At 62.2% G+C, this 24,023-nt stretch overlaps 1 protein-coding gene across 2 annotated transcripts in view; it reads left to right on the top strand.

Annotated features, from left to right (window-relative positions):
• Nucleotides 1–24,023, top strand: part of ANO1 (anoctamin 1) — a 151,740-nt gene that overhangs the window by 62,629 nt on the left and 65,088 nt on the right. For both annotated transcript variants that reach the window (XM_080817780.1, XM_080817779.1), the window contains exons 2-3: nucleotides 10,506–10,678; nucleotides 18,535–18,867. In XM_080817780.1, the coding sequence (XP_080673906.1) occupies nucleotides 10,506–10,678; nucleotides 18,535–18,867 (506 nt within the window). The remainder of the gene's footprint in view (nucleotides 1–10,505; nucleotides 10,679–18,534; nucleotides 18,868–24,023) is intronic.

Raw genomic sequence — 24,023 nt, 5'->3', positions numbered from 1 at the left:
GAGGCCAGGCATTCACGCTCATGGACTGCTACCGCTGAGTCCTGGCTGAGCCAGCCTGCTGCCCACGTTCCAGAACAAACGACATGGTGGAGAGTGATGTGTGGCATAACCAAGGACAGGGTGTGGAGAGAGCTGGGGCTGGGCCGGGCGAGGAGGGGACACGCAGAGCCTCACAGGACAGCTGACTCTCATCTGCAGCGTGTTGCTGTAAAGGAGTCACCGTGTGGAGCCCAAAGCTGGAAGCACTTGGTTTTGGGGAACAGGTTCCGTCTGAGACACGCAGGGCCGCCCCAGAGGCAATCAGCCGTCTCCGGAGTCCTCGAGAGCTCTGTGCTCGGCATTCGTAGAGGAGGCCCTGCACATTGTTGGGGGTCCCTGGCGGAAATGTACAGCCTGCACCCCTACTTCTAAGCTCCTCTCCAACCCAGCAGGCTCGGAGCCCCTGTAGTCCCGCCTGCCCCTCAGAGCTCCTCCCGGCCCCCCGGGCTGTGGCCTCCATCTGGAATGTTCCTCCCTGAACCTTCTTCCTGAAGGCTGCTCCTCTCAGCCTGCGGGCCTCGGCTGGGTTGTACCTTCCCCAGAGGGGCCTTCCTGATCACCCCTACTCGCCGTCCCGTGTCACCACCACCACCGCCCGCCGATATTCCCATTTGTTCTCTGTCTGCCTCCCCCGCTGTCGTGCACAGCCCGCGGGAGCAGGGCTCCTCTGCCGGGTTCCCTCCACGTCTCCCGCCTGACACTCAGAGATGCTCGGCGCACGAATGAATGTGCGTCGTGTGAATGAGTGCGTGGTGAGAGACAGGCCTGGGGCCCCAGACGGCTGAGCGCTAGTCCTGTTCAGCCCCACGTGAATCTGGGACATCTGTGATGGTAAGTGGCTGTCACAGCAGACAGCCAGGCGCTGAGCTCCATACGTGCTGTCGCAGCGGTGACCAGTGGGGTCCAGACACCAAGCTTGCGTTAGCTGTGGGACCCATGCTGGGTGACCTGGGGCCATCCCCGCCGCCCCAACAGCCTGCCCGTTATTCACCCCCCAGAGGCTGTGTGATTTGTCCAAGGTCACCCTGTAGGTTTATAGGAACCTGGAGGGATTCTCTGGAAAGTTCCATTCCAATAGATGCGTGAACACTTCTAGAAGTCCCCTGGGAGGGTCTTGTCTCTTCCACCGGCATTTACGGAGCACCTGCTCTGCGTCAGGCACATTGTCTCTTCCTGTCCTTGGGGATTCGGGGCGGGTCTGTCAGGGGCATCCTGACCTTGGCCTTGCCCCTGGTGGTGGTCCGGTGAAGATTTCTGCCCTCCTGGGGAGTTGAAAATACCTCTAGGTGCCGAGATGCAGGACAGGCCACCATGGTAACATTCTTCTCCCCGGGGGGGTCAGGGGACCCCAGGGGCCGCCCATGGCACAGTCTCACCCTGGTGAGGCATGAGGAGGCGCTGACACCCCAGGGGCCAGCCCAGCCCTGTCGTCCAGCATGGATGCGCCCGCTCAGCCCGAGGAATGTGCAGAAGGACCCAGAAGCAGGGAAGGACCGTCTGATGCCCAAGGGGGGCTGCCCTGCTGCCCACGCTGGTCATCCTAGTCTGCAAGGACATCCCTCGGCAGGGGTGCCCCCTCCTCGTGAAAAGAAAGCACCAGTGCACATCATTCCTGGGAGCTGGGAGCAAGGTCTCTCCCGAGTGGCTCTAACACCGCCTCACAGCGAGGCCCACGAAGGCCACCTGCGGGAAAGCGCCTGCCCCACCCTCTGGGTGCTCCTGTGCCCCTGCGGCCGGCCCCGGGGCACCCCGTTATCACCTCCCCTGCTCTGGGGCAGCCGTGTCACGCTGGGTCACGGGTGGCAGTGCCCTGAGGCAGCCATCTGATGGACGAAGCCACAGCCTTGCCCTCCCCTCCTGGGCCCTCTGGCTCCCCACCCCCTTGCCCAGTCCCCTCACACCTCCTCCTCCTGCCGTGTCCCCTCCCCTGCAGTTTCCTGGCTCCCCAGGACTTCCTAGGGCTCAGCTGAGAAGTCAGTCCCTCTGCAGAACCTTCAAGACCTCTCTTTCCCAGACCCTTCAGTACTTCCGTAGCCCAAGCCGCTGTGAGCTCTGTGTCTGTGTCCCTTTGTGTCCGTGGCTCCCAGCTCAATGGCAACTCCTGGGAGGACCTTAGGAAACACACTGATGGCCCAGCAGAGGGGGAGGGTGCCGTTCCTCCCCACCCGGAGAGCCGGGCCCTGCAACTCCCCAGGCCGGGGCTTGTCCACGGTGCTTGGTCCACGTGCTTTTGTGGCAGCCGGACCAGTGGCCTCCAAGCTTTCCCTAGTTGCTCTATCAGCTTGAAAATGTTAAGACAACAACTTTGTCCTCCCAGCTCCCAGGAAGAACCCGTGCGTGGAGACCTCACAGCCCTCCTGTGACAAAGGCAGGTGGCGCAGGGGTTGTTTGAGTCCGATAGAAATTGGCCTGTCGGTACCAGTCCTCGCCCCTGCCCCCTGGGGCTTGGATGCAGGGACCCTGAGAAGTACACGTTCTTCATTCCTTCATGTTTTTGACAAATACTTCTGCAATTTGCTGAGTGCCAGGCTCTAGGAGGAGCTAAGAATGCTGCAGAGAGGAAGATGGACAGAAGTCCCTTCTCCTAGCGCAGAGAGAAAATGGCGAGGTGACAGGGTGGCAAGGGACAGGTGACAAGGGACAGAAGCAAAAGAGGGGGCTTGGGGGCTAGGGCCAGGGGAGGCTCTCTGGAAAGGCGACCTCACTCCTGTGAGGCCATTAGCCAATGTGTGCTCCATGCTGAGGGAGCCCCCCGGAGAGCAGGATGTACCCCCACCCCCCCGACAGACTTGCCCTGCGGAGCGATTCAAGTGCGCCCGCTCACACCGGACCGGTCCATCTCCAGGCAACGACCCCGAGTTTCTCTTTCCCTTTGTCTTCCTTTTGGAAGGAACTAGGCACTCTGATGTCCACCCCACCCCACCCCCGCCCGAGGAAGGTAGGACGGGCTCTCTCCAGAGAGGGGGCAGGAAGGAGCCCCCGGAGCAAGAAGGGGTCTTGGGTTTCAAACTCGTGCTGAGGTCAGAGGTCAGAGGTCAGAGGTCAGGCTCGCCCCCAGCAGGGAGGAAAGCGGAGACGGGGAGGGGAGCGGTAGTTAAGAAAGTTGCAAGGTGCTTGCCCTGAGAATCCAATCATGGAGTAAAAAACCAAGCACATTCCCCGTCCAAGGGATTCCCTTGCTGCTTAGGGGATGGGTGGAAGGAACAAGGGGGGAAAAACCCAAAACAGAGACAAGAGGGTTTTCCAGAAAGTCTGATTTCAGTTGTAGCAGTTCTCACACGGGAAGCAGGGGAGCTGAGCAGTGCCGGAGGCAGGGGCGCGGGCACCCAGGAGGGCGCAGGGGCAGGTCCTGGAGGGTCCGGGCCGCGCGGGGCTGTAGCTGTTGTGAGCCGCTTGCTGTGTGGATCAGAGTCACTCGTCATGTCTACGTGAGGGAGGGGGCCCTGCACTCTGGGTCTGTCGCCCTGTGGGGACGCCTTGGTCCCTGCTTGTCTGTGCACGGGTGCGAGGGTGAGTGCGTGCGTGTGCATATGCGTGTGTCCTTCCTAACCGCCCACGACGGGGAGCTTAGAGCAGAAGGATGCATTGCCCTCCCGAAAGCATTCTGCAAGACAGACCTCGGTCCTAGAGGGGACGCTCTCGCTCCCTGTCCCCGGCTACAAGCAGTTTGCTTCTTAAGGGAGAGTGCTGGGGGGGGGGGGGGGCACGCTCCTTGACTGACTGGCCCCGGGCTCTTCCTTGTTCCTAGACCCTGAGATTTTCAGGCAGGAAAAATAGAGCCGGTGACTCATGGCAGGTTGGCCTGAAGCTGTCAGCCTAGCCGAGGGGGTGATCTGTGCCGGTGACAGGGGACGATAACATCTGGGGAGGGAAACAAAGCTGGGAAAGGTATGAGCAGGGTAGAGGTAATAGGAGGTCGGGGGTGGGGCAGGGAGCGCATGGGGGAACAGACGCGTCTCCCTCTGCCTCTGCCCCTCACCCCTGCTCGTGCTCGCTCTCTCGCACATGCATGAGTGAATGAATGAAGGCAAGTGAATGAATGAGGGAGTGAATGAATCATGGGTAAACCAGTGGACACGGGGCTGGCACAAAAGTGGCAGGCGCGAGCCCGAGACTCCACCTCCGGGGTGCCCACCTCCTTGAGTGCGAAGATTCAAGAAGTTGGCCATCGGCCCTCGAACAACAGAGGAGTCCAGAGCAAGCCTGTGGGGTCTGGGTGCGTCCGTGGGACCCGTGTAGGAGTCACACTTTTCCTGCTGATGAGACTCGCTCGGGTTCATCGCAGAAACCTCGGGAAAATGTAGGGCAGAAAGGAGCAGCCATGCAACACGGGTTTTCTCAAGCGGTCCTGGCAGGCTTTGGAGCTTCGCCATCCTGTGCGCCGTCCCTGACCCCATGCGGCTCTGAGGTCCGGAGGCGCAGCTTGTCTGAGCCCCGACGAGCTGTCAGTGCCAACCTTACCCCAGATTGCGGACACCTGGGAGGGCATAAAAGGTAAAAGATCTTGGTAGTCATTTTTGGAGCGGTGACACGTAAAAGTTTTTGCATAATAGGTGCCATTAAATATATTCAATAATTGGATCTCATTATGTTAGTCTTGTAATGCGGCTACGGGCACGTCCTGGGTTCCCTGCGTGGCTCGCTTCATGCTGCTCGTGGCCAGCGCTGTCCCATGGGGTCCAGGAGCCCCCTCCTTCCGGGCAGAGATGTTCCCGCAGGAGGTTGAGGTCTGGGGAGCCAAAGCTGGAGGAGGTTTCGGTCCGATCCCCGGGATTGTCTCCCCCGGGGAGACCTGCTGACTTCCTAGGGAGGCCCCTGCTTCGTTTGCTCATTTGTGTGTCCCATGAACGTCGGGCCATCGTGCCCAGCTGGGCAGGCCCTGGATGCACGGTCCACCCCAGAGAAGCTTGCGGCCCAACAGCTCCACCGCGGGACGGAGACCCCAGACCGAGCAGAGGCCCAGATACACACAGAAGCTAGCGCGGAGTCACGTGCCCTTGGAGGCACAACCAAATTGCACAATTTCCTGGGAAAGGCCATTCCCAGACCCACGAAACCCCAGAAGAGCTTTCATTCCCGTCCGGGGTGACGCCTCGCAGGACGGCAGTGGGATCAGCCCATCAAACACCTGAGCCCTGTGCTCCGTCCGGGGAGCTCCAGCTCATCTGACCCTCTGGTGACCCGTCGACAGCCACTTGTGCCCAAGAGGAAGCCAGAGCCCGGGATGTCGGGGTCCAGCCTCCCTGCAGATGCACTTACAGTCCCAACACACACACACACACACACACACACACACACAGGATGCAGGCCTTGGGGATGCATGGCGGAGATGTTCACACTCTCCACGGCACGGGGATCCTGACTCCCATCCCCGCCTCCCCCAGCCTGGAGGCCTTGCCACCTTCACCCCGAGCACCCATCCTTGTCTGTCCGGGGCACCCTCCATGCAGTCGGGAGGAAGGCTCAGCGGGCGTGGAGTGGGTCAGGCCTGGGGGACAGCCCTCGAGTTCACTGCAGGGAGATGGCCGTCCTTTGTTCTTGCTGGAGCTCTGGGGGAAGGGAGTCCCTGCTGCTCTGAGCCAGGGTGGCGGGAGCTCTCCTCTCCTCTCCAGCCCGGGGAAGAAGAGTTAAAGCAGCAAAAGGAGGTTTCGAGACTTTCCTTTCGAGAAGCTGGAGCCATGACGTGGAGTTTCCACAGAGCTGGGCAGGGTGGTCTGGCGGCTGGCTTGGCCTCCGCCTGCGGCGGGGTGGGGGGGACAGTCTCCGTTTCAAGCCCCCAGAGGGGGCAGGGTTTCCGACGTCCGGGCATCTGTCGGGGGAATCAATGCCGTGATGCCCAAAGGGGTGCTGGGGAGGGGGAGCGGTTTGAGGCTCGGGCTGGACCACCCCCCCCACTTCCGCAGGCGGGAGCCTGGGACCCAGAGACGGCGTGTGAGTCTGCTTGCAGGGGTTGTGCTCCCCAGAAGAACTCGAGTCAATATTTGTACAGAGCTTAGCGCGATGCTGGCTTATAGCAAGTGTCGTACTTGTTAAATAAATAAACACAAACAGGGAAATCTGTGGTGTGCCGAGCACCGGAAGGGGGTGGAGGGTAGGAATAAGGCAGAAGACGGGACCGTGGAGCAGAAATGAGCCTGAGTGCCGGGACGGAGCCGGGAGCGGGGCCAGCGGAGCAGAGCCGGGCCAGAGAGGCTTCCGGGAGGAGGTGGCGGCTGGCTGGGGTGGCCAGCTTCTAATCCCGGGGGGGGGGTGCTTTTCGGGTTCTTAGGAATTCTCAGAAAGCGAGCCTGGGTTAGCAAAACACATGAGGCGTCTGAAAAAGCTCAGAAGGAAATAACGTCCAGGGATTCCGTTGGAGGGGGCGGGGGAGGGGGAGAAAAAGTCCCCCAGACAGAACTTCATGCTTTGGCTGCGCTCCAGAACTTTGGGCTGGCGGTTTCCGTGCCCACGGAGTCTCCCTGCCCGCTGCTCAGGGTTCTGACATCATGCGAGGGAAGGAAGTGACAGGAGTCCCGTCTCGGTTCTGACCCCCTCTCCCAGGCGTGTCTTCCCCCGGGGAAGTTACACCCCAAAGCGCTTTTAGCGCATGAGCTCATGGACCTGTTTGGCTTTGTGTCTCCCCCACACGGGATGCCCGGTGGACCCTCGCGGGGGTGCAGAGAGAGCGCGGGAGCGGGACGGGCCGTTGAGCCCAGAGCAGGCCTGAGTCATGAGCGCCTCACTCCTTCCATGTGGTCTCCCCCATCCGGCTGCCCGCGTGAGTCAACAGCCCGTACTGAGCACCTCCGAGCGCACAGACCCGTGCTGGGGAGACAGCTGGCCGGTGGTGGGGACGGCCAGAGCCGGGGGACGGCACAGCTCAGCCTTCCACCAATCTAGAGTAGCCAGGGCCATCTAGGCACTTTGTGAAAACCGAACGTCCTACTGTGTACACTGTGTATCCCTCTGTGTGTGCGCGCGAGCACGTGTGTGTGTGTTGAATTCATGGACCCAGCCTGTCCCGGACGGTCTGGAGACCCAGATGCAAAGCCAGATCTGCCTCTTGGCTACGCCCGAAGCCAAGCACATCGCCTCTCCCGGCCTCTGCGCTCCCATCTGAGGACTCGGGCGATAAGATCAGCCTCCCGGGCCTCCCGGCTCTTCCTGGGTGGTGCAGGCAGGGGCTGACGGTAAGCCCGAGAACAGTGGCTCTCCCCTGGAGGCCATCCTGCCCTTGGGGACATCTGACAGTGTCTGGAGACGTTTGCAGTTGTCACACTGGGAGGGAGAGATGCCACTGGCATCCAGTGGGTAGAGCCCAGGGAAGCCGCTGACCATCCTACAGGGCACAGCCTGGCCCCCAGGACAGAAGAGATCCAGCCCCAGACGTCAGCAGCACTGCAGAGAAGCCCAGCCCCAGGGCATTATTCAAGGCCGTGGCTCGAATAATCCCTGACCCCAGGCTCGGGCTCGGCTCACTGTGGCCTGAGCCGGCCAAGGGGCTCGCCCCACCTTACTCTCTAAAGCTTGGTTTGCTCACCTGTTCGCTAAGGCTGACAAGCCCGGGGAGTGCTCTGGCCCCCGCAGCTGGGCAGGGCACAGAGCAAGACGTTCCTTCTCGTGGGCTGGGTCAAGGAGGGGAAACCGATGTTGTCTGCAAGGTCCTCTGAGCCTCTTGCAAGGGAGACTGTCTTGCGGCTCAGTCCCCTCTGGCGTCCCTCGTCACCCCGGTGCATGTACTCCTGGAGATTATTACAATGTCAGCAAAGACATGAGAGCATGACGGTGGCTGACGTCACAACAGCACGAGAGGGAGGCACGGTGGCAAGTAGGGTGAGCCGGGAAGCCCAGAACTTCCCATAATAAAATACCCCATTTAGACTAATGAGGCTGGTTTTTACTCATTCATGAGCGGGGAATTAATCCTGCCCGTGAGCTCTGTCCCTTTGGGTTTTTATTGATGAGAATTACTGACTCCAAAAGAGAGTGCATAGCTGATGGGAGAGTATTTCTAGAGGGCCGGTTCAGAAGCAATTAGCGACTCAGAGCAGAGACACGGTCCCGGCAGGCTGGCCTACGGGAGACGGTGTGAGGCAGGAAACCAGCTCAGCACCAGGCGGGGGAGGCTTCAAAGTCCCAACGTGGGGGAGAGCTCAGCGGAGTAGAACCCCGTTTCCCTCCCTGGTTTGGGGAAATGTTGTTCTTACTTTTTGGTCCCTGAAATCCCAAGACCCATGCCGTCCCAGCCCAGGCCACTGTGGCCCTGGGGACAAGATCAGTCCCCACTGGTCCCCTCCGCCCGCCAAAAGCATTTTCACGCTATTCACCTGGGAGCCTGGGGGGCGGCAGGAGGACACACAATGCAGGGAGGGGGCAGCGCAAGGAGATGTACTCATATGTAGCAGGAAACTGATGCTTTATGAGCAGGCAGGTGTGTGGACCCGGTTAAGTCCTACATCACAGAAGTGGGTACAACCCGGCTTCTTGGGGAAAGCCAGAGCAGGGAGGCAGGCACCGCCCTGCCTGAGAGATTGTCCCCCTCTCTGCAACAGCTCCCAGAAGGGCTTGGGCACCCCGCCCCCGAGGCCTCTCCGTCAGCGGTCCAGGCGTTGGGGAGTGTCAGGGCACCCGGAATGGAGGAATCACGGTTCTGCTCCCCTTTCACAGTCGTACCTGGTAGACTTCTGCAAGATCCTTCGTCACTTGAAAATAAATTTAGAAAGTCAGTGCTTTACGGTTACACAATCTTGGTTGTTTACCAACAAGGGTAAGAGAATGAAGTTACATAATTCTGCGTGTGTGTGTGTGTGTGTGTGTGTGAGAGAGAGAGAGAGAGAGAGAGAGAGAGAGAGAGAGCGGGCTTCTTCCCAGGCTGGAAAGCTCGAACTGTTCTCAGCTCGAACTGTTCTCAGCGCTGTGGAGGGCTGTTTGTGCTGAGGACAGGTCCAGTCTGGCACACTTTCTCCAAACCTGCGCTCACCGTCCGAGATGCAAACAAAAGGTCCTGGAGGGCTGCTCGGCGCCCACTGGCAAGGCGCGCCCCGGGACAGACAGATCTTGCTACACAAGGGTCAAGAGGGTCACAAACTTGAGCCTACACGGAGGGGAGGGAGAAGGGGAGGTCGTGAGAATGACGAGATGACAGTAGTAACGGCAGCCCCCACTGCCCAGCCCCCCCCCGCCCCCGCCGTGCCAGGTGCTGAGCCCCAGCGTCACGCACGCTGGACGCTCCCGGGAGGAGACGCTGGCTCTGGGAGGCCCAGGACATCTGACCCAGGTCACAGGGCTGGAAGGTGCCAGAGCTGGAGCGAGACCCCACCGCATCTCCCCCAACCCCATCCTGATTCCAGAATCCACCCTTGGACCCAAGGCATGCCCAAAGCGCCTTGCAAGACAGCTTTATGATCCCTTCTGCAGGCCCGGAATGTTCCTCGGTGGCCCTGTGACAAGCAACCATTGGGCATCAAATGTATGAACACAGTGTAAAATGAGGTGGAGTAAAGGAAGGTCTGTGGCCAAGGTACAGACTTGTCCTTGGGCTTGAGTGCTTGGGTGAGGGGCAATCCAGGATGACTGCCTGGAGAAGGCGGCTTTCAGGGCACACCCCAAAGAACTAACAAGATATAGGGAGGCAGAGGAAAAGGAGCTTGATTCCCACTGGGCATGGCTACTCCTGGAGACCCGCGTCATCCTCCCTTGGGGATGGTTTAAAAACCGGTCCAGGGGAGCACCTACCACGTGCCAGGCATGGTCATCTGGGGTGAGAGCGATTCAAGTCACTCTCAGGGAGGCAGTAGAGGCAGGAGTGCAGGCAGCTCCTTATGAACCCCAGGCCCCTTCCTCACGCCCCCTCCCCTGCAAAGTGAGGCCCTGGCTCCCCTGTGAGGGGCTGCCCCTTCCCGGTCACAGAAGAGGAAGCCTTCCATACCCCGGACTCAGAGAGCCGCGGACCAGGGGGGAGCCGCAGAGGGAGCAGGGCCCGCTGGAGAGGGTGGGCCCTGGCTAGCAGGGGAGGCTCCCTGGAGGAGGTCAGGTCTGAAGGGCAGCAGAAGTCCCCCAGGGGGAGGGGGAGGAGGAGGAAGGGGCAGGGAGGGCATTCCCACAGCGACATCCGAAGCCTCTCTCCCCTGCAAGGCGGCCTGACACAGGCGTTGGGAGACTTTTCTTAGAGGTGGGAAGTTCCGTCCCTGGTAGGAAACCTTGGCCACCCCCAAAACTCCAAGGGGGCACTTCCCCGGATAAATACACAGCTCGGAGGGGCGGCGGGCATGGAGCGCTTTCTTCCCGTGTTCAAGTTTCCTCGGAAAGTCTGAGCGCGCGGCCGCCGCCCCTGCCCCAGCGCGCAGCAGCGCGGGGCCGCCCGGGGCCGCAGGGGGGCGGCCGCAGCGCGCGGGGCGCAGGGCCGGCCGGGCGGGCGGGCGGGCGGCGGGCGGGGCGGGAGGCCCGGCCCCCAGCGAGCGCGCCAACGCTGCCCCGTCCGCCCGCAGAGGCCGCCGCGGCCGTGGATGCGGAGGGCGCGCCGCCCGGCCGGCCCGGCGCCCAGGCGGCCGCGATGAGGGTCAACGAGAAGTACTCGACGCTCCCGGCCGAGGACCGCAGCGTCCACATCATCAACATCTGCGCCATCGAGGACATCGGCTACCTGCCGTCCGAGGGCACGGTGAGTGCGGGCGCCGCGCCCGGAGGGAGGCCGCTCACCTGCGCCGCGCGCGCTCGCGGGGAGGACCGGGGCTCGCGGGGCTCGGGGCGCGCGGGGGGCGCCCACTCGCGGACGCGGCGTGTCCCCACCCCGGGGCCGGAGCCCGAGCCCGAGCGAGCGCCAGGCTGGGCCCCGGGTCGGACGCCCCCTTCCCGTGGGTGCCGGTCGGCCCCGGGGGGCAGCGGGCTCGGGGTGGGGGGAGCCCCGGGGGGGTGGCAGCCTCGGGGCCCCACCGCGCCGCCACCGTCTGGCGACAGCCGCGCCCTTTTCGGGCTGGACCCGCCGGCGACTGCCTCACCTGCCCTGGGAGCACGGAGTTCCCGGGACTCCGTGTCCCCGCCCGCCCGGGAACGCCTAACCCTCCCCCTCCAGCCCCGGGCAGCAGGGGGATGCCGGTGGGTCCGGACTTGTTTCTGGGCCGGTCCAGTCTCCGGCCGGCGCCCTGCCTGGTGCGAGTGGAAGAGGGAGGCAGCTGGCCACGTGGTTGGGGACCCCTGCATCCGGGGTCTGCTACCCCCACCATTCTCCTGGGGGCCAGATCCTGAAGTCAGAGGGGTCCTTGGAGGGCGGAATTCACCAGTGAGGGATTTGGCTTAGAGTTAGAACCAAGTTTGCCCCAGAGGGAGGGGCTGAGAAGGGCCTTTTGCTGAAGCAGGGGGCACCCCCGGGGGCTCAGTCTGGACCGGAGGAAAGTCTCCTTTCTCTCCCCGCCCTCCCCCACAGCAGCTGCCTGAGGCCCCCGCCTTGTTTCTTTGCTCTGACCGCGGGGATCCAGGCCTGCCTCTGCAGCCTCGGATGGCAGAGCCCGGCCTTCGCGGAGGTGCCTGTGGGACGGGCTCCTGGCAGGGCCGCGAAGTGCGTTCCGGGGAAGGTGGAGACCCTCTGGCCCTGCACCCCTTCTGCCGCTGAGCTCGCGCAGAGATGCTGGGGGGGGAGGACACTGGGAGCCAGTGTGGATCAAAAGGGGTGTCTGCCTGTGATAAACCCCGTTGGCCTGAGCCGATCAGAGCCATTCTTTGGGCAAACGCTGTGTAAACGCTGTGTGCTTGCTGTGGGCCCGGCTGTGGGCACCCACGGCAAACGAGACAGGGAGGCGTGCCCATCTGGGGCTTGAGGAGTGGTGATGATGGAAGGGGGCCCGGGCCAGCCGCTAGGGACACTTCCTTAGCAGCCTAGCAGCCGGCCTGAGGCTGAGGATAAGCTCGCTTAATTTCCATGACCCTAAAGGGTCGGTGCTGTTTCTCCTGGTGAGGATACTGAGGCCGAGAGGGGAGCCACCCACCTGCTGGGAGGAGAGCTAGCAAGGGGCCAAGACCGGAGCAGGTGGCCACGGGCAGCCTGCAGAGGAACGGGCATCCTGGACGAGGAGTTGGTTCTACCCGTAGTGGGGGTTGGGTGGGGCCTCTCAGACAAGGAAATCTCCCATGGGAATGGGAGGTGGGAATGCAGGGACACCAGTTAGAAGGCACAAGAGACAGTCACACCCAAGGAGATGGAGAGGAGTGGACATTCCAGAGGTAGCCGGCATTCAACGTGATGATGGGTTAGACCCGAAATAAGGGCGGGAGCCCTTATCGGTGGTCTCTGGACCCGTAGTTCAGGGACCTGTTGTTTACGTGGACCCAGAAACTCTGCCTTCCCCAAACCCTGGCAAGGGCCACGAGGTCTGCCAAGACTTGGCCCTCCATTCGAGGTCTCCACGGTCTGGAAACACACAGACGACACCTGACTGCGACGGCTGACTTTGATTTTGCACATAGCTCTTACTCGGGGCAGGTTTGGGGGGCTGTGAGTCGGGGGGCACTGACCGCAGGAGGGACAGGTGGCCAGGCAGTGTCCCGCCAGGCAGACAGGAAGTAGCGGCCCTAGGAGCAGGGGGCCCTGGGAGAGCCTCCAAGGGCATCCCCAGCACGGTTCAAGCCAATAATTGTTGCACAGTCATTACCCTGAGTCACCAGGGGAAGGCGGCTCTGTGCAGGCAGAGGCCAGAGGGCGTGGGCTGCACTGCAAGGAGTTCCCAGACAGGCGTCCCTACGTGCCGCTGCCGTGTGGATGGAGTCGAAGCCGGCCATCCCGAGTCCCGTCCCAGGCAGGCTACACTTGCCAGCCAGGGCCAGGCGCCTCTCCTCTCCTTGTCATTCCCAAGTTCAAGGATAAAAATCACCTCATTGTTTCTGCACAGCAGGGTGCAAGAAATGACTTCAAAGGCCAGGGGCCAGGTTGAACACAGTTTATTTCACTGAGTTTTCTTTGTGTTTATCTTTGAGAATTTCTACTTTCTTCCCGATGGCTGTCAGTGGCCCTGATCCGCACACTCCAGCAAGCTCAGACACCCTGGAGGGGAGGACTGGGTGCAGCTTCGGCCGGCCTGCAAAGGAAGAGCCCCTCTCTGGTGATCGGCAAGTGGGGGGGCGACCTGTTTATGGGATGTGGGCTGTGCCCGAGGATCCTGCATTGACTTGTAGTGCCCATGATTTGATTTTAAAATTTGGAGGATGAGAGTGAAGTTCCCAAATGTTTTCAAAGAGTCCCCAAACCTGAAAGAAATGTCGCAGGTTCCTGATTTCATTTTCCCCATTTTAGGAACAAGGGAATGTAACAGATTCTCTGGGTGTGACCGTGTAGACCTGTCCCAGCTCTGGCTATTTCACACACATGTGTGACTTCGGCTCCTGGAGCTCCGGCTCCAAGCGAGAAGCCGGATAAACAAGTGCCAGTCCCAGTCCGGCATCCACGGTGTGGACACAGGGTTCCTTCCACTCCTCTCTTCTGCCCTCTTCTCAGAGTTGGGGAAGGGAGCCTGGAGAGGCAGGTGTGGACCCGATGTAGACTGCCCTCTCGCTGCCTGTGGTGTTGGGGGCAGTGCCGCTGTGGAGTGGACCTCTGTCCCCTGATGCCCTCCAGGGTGACCCCAGGAAGCCATTTCTCTTCTACCATATTTACTGTCTTTCTCAGGGACGCTCCTTCTGGGAGTACATCCCACCAAACACTCCAGGCGTGATCCTCAAAATACTTTCAGATCTCCCGTGACTCCCGTCCACACAAGTCGAGGAGATGTTTTTGTCCCCACCTACCAGATGGAACAAGGGAGGCTTGGAGCTGGGGGGCACTGTGTTTACGGTGCCAGCCGGGCTGCGTCTCGGCCCTGGTGTCCTTGATCGGGTGACCCCCACCAGCAACCGTGCAGCGCCCAAGCTCCTGTCATTCATGCATGCATACACGCGTTCATTCATTCCAAGGCCGTGTCAACAAGATGAGCGAGAGGCCCCTGCCTTCAGGAAGGGTGTGCAGCTTAAGGGTACGGAGAGGACATTTTGAAGATTTTTTCAAGCTTTTGAACTGGAAAGTTCTACATAGAGTCTCACTTGCGTCCTTCCTGCTGCAAATTAAATCTTGATCTCTTTTCCCATCCTGCACAAGAAGAGCACCCGCTCCACGGCTCCGTAGAAGGGCCCCGGAGAGGTACACGGCCACCGGGGAGACTGCCTCTCCAGCTGTCCTGAAACCTAGCCCAGACTCCCTCTCCAGACCCTGGGCTCCGCCTCGCCCGTGTACACTATCGTAGAAACGGACCCCACTCTTTCTGCTTAAAGGTTGCTAGCCCCTTGTGCTTACCCAGAGAGGATCACCTCCATTTTATAAAACTAAGACCCAGACAGAGTAGCACCTGGTCCGGAATCACAGAGCGAATCAGCGACAGGGCCAGGCCGGGGAGGGAAACGGGGGACTCTCACACTAGGGCACCAGAGCTTTGCACTTCCTCCTGCTGCCCCAGCCACGCCTCCAGCTCCCTTGGTAAATTAACAGTCTGGATCCGGCGCTGCCACCCTCTTTCACTTGTGGTCCACTCTGACCAGGAGATTGTCCTCCCCTAGTTCTTTATTTGTGCTTGTCTCAATTCCCAGTTAGAGCAGACTTCTCCTGGGGGTTCATCACATGCCAGGCCCTGTTGTAAACTCCACATACAGGGCATGTTTTATCCTCCAGTAACCCTGGGAGGGAAGTCGTGTCGACGGGGAGGTTGGTTATCCCCCCTGACCCTGACGTTACGAGGAGGGCTTCAGAAGGACCAAGAGATTGTGCTGTGCACCTGGGATGGCACAGCGGGTCTTGGATGGCAGATGGAAGGGCGGTCATTGCAGATGAGGCCTCTGGGCCGCCTCCAGGCCTCCGGGTGCAGGGAGAGGTTTAGGGAATATGTCTGCTCTCCCCCAGGCTGTCAGGCCCCCGAGGCTCCTGATTGGGCCCCAGCAGACGAGTGGTTATTGTTCAGTTTTGAACCTGGTAACCGTTTCCTATCTCACGATGGCGGAGGAGTTTCGGCTGTCCCCCGGAGTAACTGCCCTGCTCTCTGACCTGCTGGGCTCACTCTGAATTTCCCTTCCCTCTACTGGGGTTTTTTTGCCCATTTTGTTCAATATCAGCCAATATTCCCGCCAACCAGGGGCACGTACGGAGCCCCCACCAGGTACCAAGCCCTCCATGTGCATGTGTGTGGCAGGTTCTAGATGGAGGTGTGTTAGGGGCGGTCCCTGGCCTGCCTGGGGACCCCCCGACCCTGCTTCGAGGCCCCTGTGAGCAAGAGCATGAGAACAGATGTTTTCAGGGCGGCCCTGGCCCAAGACACCGGCACTGGCCGGAGGGCTCTGGGACCTCCAGAGCACAGAGGCTGGGGATCTGCCGCCCACCTGGGAGGGTAGGTAGGCTACAAAGCGCAGGGAAGGGAGAGGACCGAGCGCAAAGGCGGGGAGCAGGGGACAAGGATGTCCTGAGTGCAGGCAGCCCCGGGGCTGTGGGGAAAGGAAGCCGGGGAAGGTGGCTCAGGCAGGACCTATACATGGCACCTGGCTCGGCTGGCAAGGTCACAGTTCCCCATTTGGAAACAGGGATGAGCCCCTCGTAGAGGCCCTGGGAGTGCCCGGGAGGCAGGCGTCCCTTGCACCCCGCCCACCAGGAGACCCTGCGTCCGCCCCGTCTGACGGCCTCCTGAGCGCTTGCCCTGCCTGACTGCGGCTTCTTTCTCTGCGCCTCACGCAGCCCTGGGTCCGGCTTTCCTGCCCACTGCCCCCGGAGGAGGGGAACCTTAGCCAGCCCCCTTCTCCGACCCTCCTGTGGTGTTGAGGAGAACCAGCCCTTGATGGTGCTGGGATTGGTTGTGGGGGGTGGGGGGGAGGGGCAGCTTGGCCCCCAGGGGCTGGGCCTGCTAGTTAGAGGGAGAACCACCCCACACGGGCGTCCTGTGCCTCCGATGGTCGTCCTGGCCACCAGAGGGACACGTGTATCGCCCTCCCATCTTACAGAGGAGGACGGCGAGGCCCAGAGCAGGTGCGGAATCTCTCCCAGGCCTCGTAGCTGGAGTGGGACCAAGCCCAGACTTATCTGAGGCGTCCCACTGCCCCACGCATCTCCTCCAGCCTGACCCTACCTCCTGGCTCTGGGAACAGCCGGGGCAGGACCTCCCTCGCTGTGTCCTTGGGCACAAAGCTTGGAGACGGCTCCTGGGGTCAGCCGGAGGGAATCTGGCCCTGATAGCTCGGGCTGAGCGCTTTGCGGGTGTGAGCCCCGCTCTCTCCGGGTCAAGCAGACCCGAACCATCTCGCCCCCGCACCGGGTCAGGGCTCGGGGAGAGGACATGCCCCCTGCAAGGCCCTTACTCACATCCCTGTTACTGTGGGGGGTTGGGCAGCGCCCTGGGTGTGCAGACGGGGCTCAGGGCTGGGCTCAGCCTCCCCCCTTCGCTGTGGCCCACCTCGCTGACCCTCCATGTCCTCGCTGACAAACCGAGGAGAACCCCACTTTCCCGCCTTTCCTGCAACAGCGTCCTGCAAAAGACGCTGTGGGGTCTTCCGCGGACGCTGGGCTGGGCTGGGCTGGGCCTCCCTTCCCCCCTCCCCTACCCTGCCTGCCCTTCTACACCCGGAGGCCCTGGACAGACACCTATAAGAGCCGGCTAGTGGGGTGTCTACCCCGTGGGGTCCCGTGAAGGCTGCCGGAGCGGCGCCGGATTCCGTGGGACCGTGGGTGGGCATGGACGGCGTACATCCAGCCGCCTGCCGGCTCCGCGGGCCTGTCAGGCTGTGAGCGTCCTGGGACCGACCAGGGACCCTGAGATTCGGGAGCGTGACTCCCCCTCCCCGGCCAGGGGTGAAGGAATCCAGACCCCACAAAAGGCCCAGCCCAGAAGCCCGTCCCCCTCCTCCCCGGGGCAGCTGCCATGTTCTGGGCACACCCCCCGCCCCGGCTTTGCTTCTTGCCCTCTCCTCTCTTCCCCTGCCCCTGAGCTGGGCATTGGGAAAGACACCTGCTCACATGGGGTCCGCCACCCTCCGGGCATCCTGGCCCTGGAGTGGGGAACGCCTGCTGCTTCTCCCAGCCGCCGCCACAGCCCTTAGGAGCCCCCACAGTGGGGGCAGCCATCCCAGGGCTCCAGGAGACCTTGTGGGGAGACCCTCCAGGCACAGCTCTGTCCTCCAGCCGTGGGGCTCGGGGCCTGCCTTTAGCCACAGGCCGGCCTCACGCTCGGTGCGGGAGGGCCTCGTTCTCCGGCGACCGCGCGTGTCTTGGGCTGTTAGCGGGAGCGGGGTGGGAGCCAGGCGATCAGGGGCAGGACCGGTGAGGCTCGGCTCTGAGGACCGTCCCTGGTGCGGGGTTGCTGGTTAGAATACTTCCCGCATGATGTTACTTGTTTCTCTTACTGCCGCAGACCAGCTCGCTGATTAACCTCTGCCCTCGGTAACCAGCGAAATCCCACAGGAGTTCTAGCAACGGGGCTTAGCGTTAGCAACAGCCGTGCGTGATCCCAGCTGCACAGGGGGTCCCAAATTTTAATGCACAGGCCCACATTTCTATCTCACTGCCCCCCCCTCCAGAAGCCCCAGGCAGATGAGGAGACCGGGCCCCGCCCCACCTCTCCGAGCCCACCCCCAGGGCACCCTCTGGTGCGGGAGCAGGTAGAAGCCATGTGCAGGGCGGGGAGGTAACGCCCAGGTGTGGGTGGTTAACCTTACCCAGCTTCCTCACCCTCTGGGCACCAGCACCTGGGAGCCCAGCTGTCCAAGGCAGTGACCCTCTGTCAGGCCCTCCCTGTGTGCCTGCCCCCGCCCCCCATCCAGCCCCTGAGACCACCTCTCAGGTAAACGGCTGAGCCCAAACGCTCAACTCGGGGACTGCTTTTGGAGGAACCCAACCTAACAGGCAGCTAGCTAGTGGCCGAGCTGGAACCAGGCCAGGTGAGGGCCGTCGTGGGCCCGTGGCCATTTCGACATGACCTTGCCGTGCACGCTGGCCCTCAAAGTCTGAGATTTGCTGGTGCAGACCGTGGGCTCGGCCCGCACGGCCCCCAGACCCTGCGGGAGAGAATAAGGAGCACTTCTGGTGGGGGGAGGTAGGTGTGGGGGGGAGTGGCAGGTGTGGGGGGGAGTGGCAGGTGTGGGGGGGAGTGGCAGGTGTCGGGGGGGAGTGGCAGGTGTGGGGGGGCAGTGGTCCTGCAGCCTTTCCCACTGCCTCTGCAAGCAGCCTGGTTCCTCCCCGGAAGCCTGCTCCGGCTCCATAGAACCGGGGGCCCGTCCGACCTCTGAGGGTCCGGCTTGCCCTTCGTGTGTGATTATGCGCATGTCTCCTTCTCAGGTGTCACCCCCACGAAGACAGGGCCGCCGTGTGCGTGGCTGCCCCAGCCCCAGACGGCGCCTGCGTGGGACGGGCGTGCGGCGCAGCTTTGCTGAAAGCGGGCGGGCGGTGGAGGAGGCCGTCCAGCTTGGTCCCTGCTCCCCTCCACGAGCCCGGCCCTGACGGCCCGCGATCTCTCTTTCCCACTGCAGTTACTGAACTCGCTGTCCGTGGACCCCGACGCCGAGTGCAAACACGGCCTCTACTTCCGGGACGGCAGGCGCAAGGTGGACTACATCCTGGTGTACCATCCCAAGAGGCCCTCGGGCAGCAGGACCCTGGCCAGGAGGGTACAGCACAGCGATGCCACCCCGGCCGCCCGTGGTGCCCGCCAGGACCAGCCCCTGCCCGGCAAGGGGAGCGTGGGGGCGGCAGGGGGCCCCGAGCCCCCGATGGACTACCACGAGGACGACAAGCGATTCCGCAGGGAGGAGTACGAGGGGAACCTCCTGGAGGCCGGCCTGGAGCTGGAGCGAGATGAGGACGTAACTATCCCTGCGTCCTGCGGGCTCGTGGGGTGGGCGCCCCCCCTTTCCAGAAGGTGGTGCGGGGAGGGGCTCTTCTGGCTTTAGCCGGGGCTCCCAGAGCGGCCGATAGGAAGGCTGCTTCTGTCAAGATTGGGGGAGCAATCCCTTGTTAAGTCTTGGGGTTTGGGGAGCCCCAAACCAGTGCCCCCAACCCCAGTGATATATCTTCTGGGGGAGGATAAGGTCTTCTTGGCGATGACCTCCAGGGTCACGGCACTTCCTGCTCTGGTCAGTCCCTCTCCTGGGAAGACGAACCCCTCCAGAGGGGCGGAGGCCTGAGCTCTCCTCGGAGCCCTCCTGGTGCTGACCTTGGCTCTTCTTGGGGCCTCAGTTTCTCAATCTGTCAAGTGGGGAGGTGGGTCTGGCTCGATCCCTGGGGGGGCTCTGGTGCTCGGAAATCCCCGACCCTCACTGTTTCCTGGAGCAGCTGTCCCTGGCAAAGCCCGAGAATCTTTCGAAGGAAAATTTTCCGGGGAGAGTAAAGGGCTGACTCACGGGCGCACAGGGCAGCCCAGGGGGCAGGTGGGGGCCTGGGCAGCCCATGGGACGGGGGTGCTTCTTCTCAGCCTCTTAGCAGGCTCGCTGTGTGCTCCCCTGCCTGCCCCTTAACCTCTCTGGGCACGGGGCAGGGGGCGGGGCTTCCTGCGGTGAGCATTGCAGGGCTCACCCGCAGCTGTCCACAGGGTCCCTGTGTGGACTAACCGAGAACCCGGGAGTCTCTAAACTGCGGCGAGAGGGTCAGCGGGCTGTCTGGAGGAGCCGTGAGCCGGCTGGGGTGTTTAAAGGAAAAATTGGCCTGTTTGCCGTTTCATCGTTGAGAACCACTGTGCCCTTAAGTAATGAACGCTTTGGGTCCGGTGGTAAGGATGCCCCGGGGTGCTCGGGCCAGCCAGCTAGTCCCCGGAGGAGCAGGTGTGAGCTCTCTTCTGTGCCACGTCGTTAGTGTCAGCCCTGAGTACCCCTGGGGCTGCTCCGTGGGGCCTCTCTCTCCGTGGACCTGACGGCCAGGGGGCCTTGTGTTGTGTTGCACGTGGAGCGTTTCTCTGGGTGGCGGTCTCCTGCCGCGGTTCGGCTACCTGGCGGGTGTGCACTTCTGCCGCAGGAGGGGTCCCCGTCAGAGTGGTGAGGGTGTGCGAGCATTGAGTCCCGCTGTGGCTGCGGGGTCTCTCCCGGGCGGGGCAGCCGCCTCGGCTGCAGATGCACTGGGCCTTTGGGCTTTTCCGTGACCTGAGCCCGGGCCCCTTGGGAGAGAGCAGCAGTCAGGTCGCTGACTTAGGCATGGTTCCCTGTCCCTGCCAGCCCCCCGGCTTCTCTTGCAAACACTGTGGCCACTATGCAGACCTCGCCCTGATGTGGCCATTCACAGCTGGAGGGACAGACGGGCTCCGTCAGAGTCCGGAGAGCCCGTGGCGCCCAAGTGCAGAGCTGGGAGCTGGGGCTGCGGTCTGCACCTGCCTGGTCCGTTCCTCGAGCGACACACTCTCCGCTCCCTCATTCCTTCCCCACGATGGCTTCAGAGCCTTGTACTCGGAAGGCTCCCGGGAGTCTGGGAGGGAACCCTGGGCCCGACAGATCCCAGAGCCTCTGCCTGTCCTTCCCGAGACTCACTGGCTGCTCGGCCCGAGCTTCCCCTTCCACAGCACGAGGATAACAGTGGCATCAGTGGGTGATCGTGAGTCAAGGGCAAGGTGCTCGACGTGGCGAAGTCTCCTGGGGATTGCCAATACCAAATCGTGTATTATGGTTCCTGCGGAGGGTGAGAGAAAGGAGCCTTTCCGAGTCCAGTCGACTGGGACATCCAAGTACCTTTCTTGAAACTCGATCTTCTCAATCGTGACTTTGAAATAAAAAGCCAACATAGAGACAGCGGTCACTGTCACTGTCACCGTTTTCCCCATAAGCGACCCACGAATTTCATCGATGGTTTGGCTCTGCCGCTACAGGAGGCTTTCCCACGGTTGACTGGGGCCGTTTTAACAATGAAAGATGTACACGGCACTGCTCCAGTGTCCAAGGTGGCTGAAACCAGGGCTGGGCCGTGCCCACTGGATGCTCTTGCGTCAGGAACGGGGCTTTACAAGGGCCCCCGTGCTTCCTGACCTTTCATGGGACACGAACGAGGCCCAGGGCTGTTGGAAAAACCCTCTGACCGCGGCAGCCCGGTGCTCTCCCCCACCCTCCGCGAGGCAGTCAGGACCAGAACCCGGGTCAGAGGCGGCCTCCGAGGTCTGTGCGAGGACCACTGCCAGTGCGATTAACAGCTCGTGGCCGTCGCCTTTATTTCAGGGAGAGACGCCCCGGCTAGTGAGTCATCCCCGGAGGTGGGCTCCGGTTACGAGGAGCGAAGGGCTTTTAGTTCGGGAAATAGGAGAGCCCCCGGGAGAATCATTGCGCAGTCTTACCTGGTGTGCAGTGGGATTGGGGCTTATGTGCACGTTCACGGGGAGAAAAACCCGCGCCGTCCATCAGATACGCCAACGCTGGGTGAGGCGAAGAATCAGCCTTTAAAGGGGCTGCTCTTGCCCGGCGCCACTGCTGCTGGAAAGTCCGGAGCAGCCCTTCCCAGTAGCATCCCCGGGGGCCTGAGGACCAAAAATGCTCCCAGATATTGCCGGCTGTCCCTGGGAGCCAAGCTCGCTCCTGGTGGAGAAACCACCAGGCCACCAGGGCACAGAGATGACTCGCTTTCGCTCCTTGAGAGGCCAGTGGGTGCATGAGGCTGCGTGGCTCCTGGACACAGCCGGCCACCAGCCCCACGCAGACGGGGCATCTGTGTGCTGGCCTCTGTCCCGAGTCCGGAGGTTTGCTGTGGTGAAGACGTCCTGTGATGACCCGTGGGAGACCTTCCAGTCTGCGGGCACAGGGGAACATGATACAGGGAGTGTCCCAGGGCAACCATAACTAGTGACCACCAGCCGGGGGCTTAAAGCAACCCAAATGGGGTCTCGCACAGGTCTGGAGACCTGAAGTCCCAATTCCAGATCTCAGCGGGGCTGGGCTCCCTCTGAAGGTTTCCAGGCTGGATCCTTCCTGCTTCTCTCAGCTTCTGGGGGGCTCCAGGTGCGCCTCCACGCTCTGCCTCTGTCCCCATACGGCCGCCTTCTGTATGTCCTTCTGCATCCCCCTTCTCCCTGCAAGGACACCAGACGTTGGACTTAGGGCCTGCCCTCCTCCCTTGTGACCTTGTCTTAATTTGGTTACACCTGCAAAGTCCTGTATCCGAATAAGGTCCCGTTCTGAGATTCTGGGGTTAGGACACGGATGTCTCTTTTGGGGGACCCCCTTCACCCCACCACAGCAGCTGAGAGTCCCCCAGAGTGGCTGGTTCCCTCAGGAGTGAGCTGGCTCACACAGGAGCCCCTGGAGGCGCCCATAGGGGTCCAGGCGGTGACTCGTGATTGGGGCACATCAGCACAGGTTGTCTGGAGGGTGGGGTCCAGCCTCGGCCAGGCTGCCTGGGGCCCGGATGTGTCCCGTAACCCACAGGGGGTCCTGTCCAAGTGCGGGCTCTGAGTCAACGGGCCTGGGCTGGGTCTATGTTCCTAACCAGCTGGCAGGGTGTGTGGTGGCTGCTGAGCCCAGACCATCCTTGGAGGGGTGAGGAAGGTGCAGGCCTCTCCCACCATGAGCCAGCAGAAGCACCCACAGAGATGGGCCCACCAGTGTCCACGCAAGCCCTGATCTGCTGTTTGGTACCCCAGAGGTAGCCCCACACGGAGACTAGGCCAAGAGCCCACAGAGCCGGGACACCCACTCTCACTCATAACCCCAGTGTACAGGACAGACAGAGGTTGAGCCTATGCCCATGGGTCCCCCATCCTCCTTCCCTGCTCCCCTCCCCAGGCACTGTGGGCTCAGAGGAACCCAGTTTGAAAACTGCTTCCCAGACTCCCCGAAGAGAGAGACCTTAGGGTGTCAAGACAGACTTTGGTGCCTCCATCCAGGGGGTGGCCCTGAATGTCCGTCTCACGCGTGAGGGTCCAAGAGGGGTCCTGTGTCAGAGACCCCGGGACAGCATGACCGGAAGTGGCAGGAAGAGAGAGGAGCGTCTCTACTTCCGTCCCTCCTTCTGTCCGACAGCCGTGGGGTCAGCTGCCGGGCTTCCCATTAGAAGGAGGAGAGCACGCTTGCTTGCAACTGAAACCCATCAGCATTTTTCAAGTCTGGCCTCAAAGCCTGCTGGACATTATTTATGTCCGTGGGTCACTGCCGAGAAGGCCACACACCAGAATCCCGGCTGTGCCCCGAGGTTGAACTTGACCCCGGCTCTGGCAGAACTATTGAGGTTCCGGACGCGGGAACCCTGCAGTCTTCTTTGCTTTCATGCTGCCGCTCGGGGCTCACCCCTGCACGCAGTGTGGAGGCCGCTTTTCCAACGCCAAGGAGGAGCGGTTGTTTCCAGACGGGGCTTTGGGGCGCACAGCGGGACCGTGAGGCTGGCCTCTGAGCCCCCTGTGTGCTTCAGACCCTCTCGGCCACTTCCTGGTGGGACGGCCTGGGCTCGAGTGGCTTCCCCTCTCTGGACCTCATTTCCCCAGCTGTGAAATGGACGTGATGTACTTCTGTCCTCCGGAAGTGCTGGGAGAATCCAGGGGACGTGAATACAGCCTCCCCTGTAGCTCTCGGGCATAGGCTGCCGTCCCCCGCTTCCCGCCGGCTGGGCGGGAACCAGAAGGCAAATCTGGGCGGGGCAGGGTCCCCTGGGGCGTGGAGACCCCTCATACACCACACGGGCACCAGGTGACCGTGGCTGGTGGTGGGAGGGGGTTGCCATGGGCACGGAGAGGGCAGAGCCAGGCTTCCTGCCGTCTCCAGCAGGTGTCCCAGGCAGGAGTCGGAGGCGGCTCTGGGGTTTGGCCAACTGTGACGACAGGCACGGCCCTGAGCATGGGAGGGGCTGGGGGCAGACCCTCGTCAGCACCCCGGGGCCTTGTGGGTGGAGCACCTCGACTTGAGAAGCCTGAGGTCCGATCCTGGCGTCTCCATTTGGGAAAACAAACGATGGCAGATGGCCCTGGGGGCCTCACGGGTTTGGGAGCAAACCCCCACCCCACGCTGCGTGGGCTCCCCCCGTCCCCGCCGTGAGAAGGCAGTTCCAGCCCAGGAACGAGACC

The sequence above is a fragment of the Martes martes genome, assembly GCF_963455335.1.
Source record: "Martes martes genome assembly, chromosome: 10".
Lineage (NCBI taxonomy): Eukaryota > Metazoa > Chordata > Mammalia > Carnivora > Mustelidae > Martes > Martes martes.
This window is presented reverse-complemented; position numbering and strand designations above follow the sequence as displayed.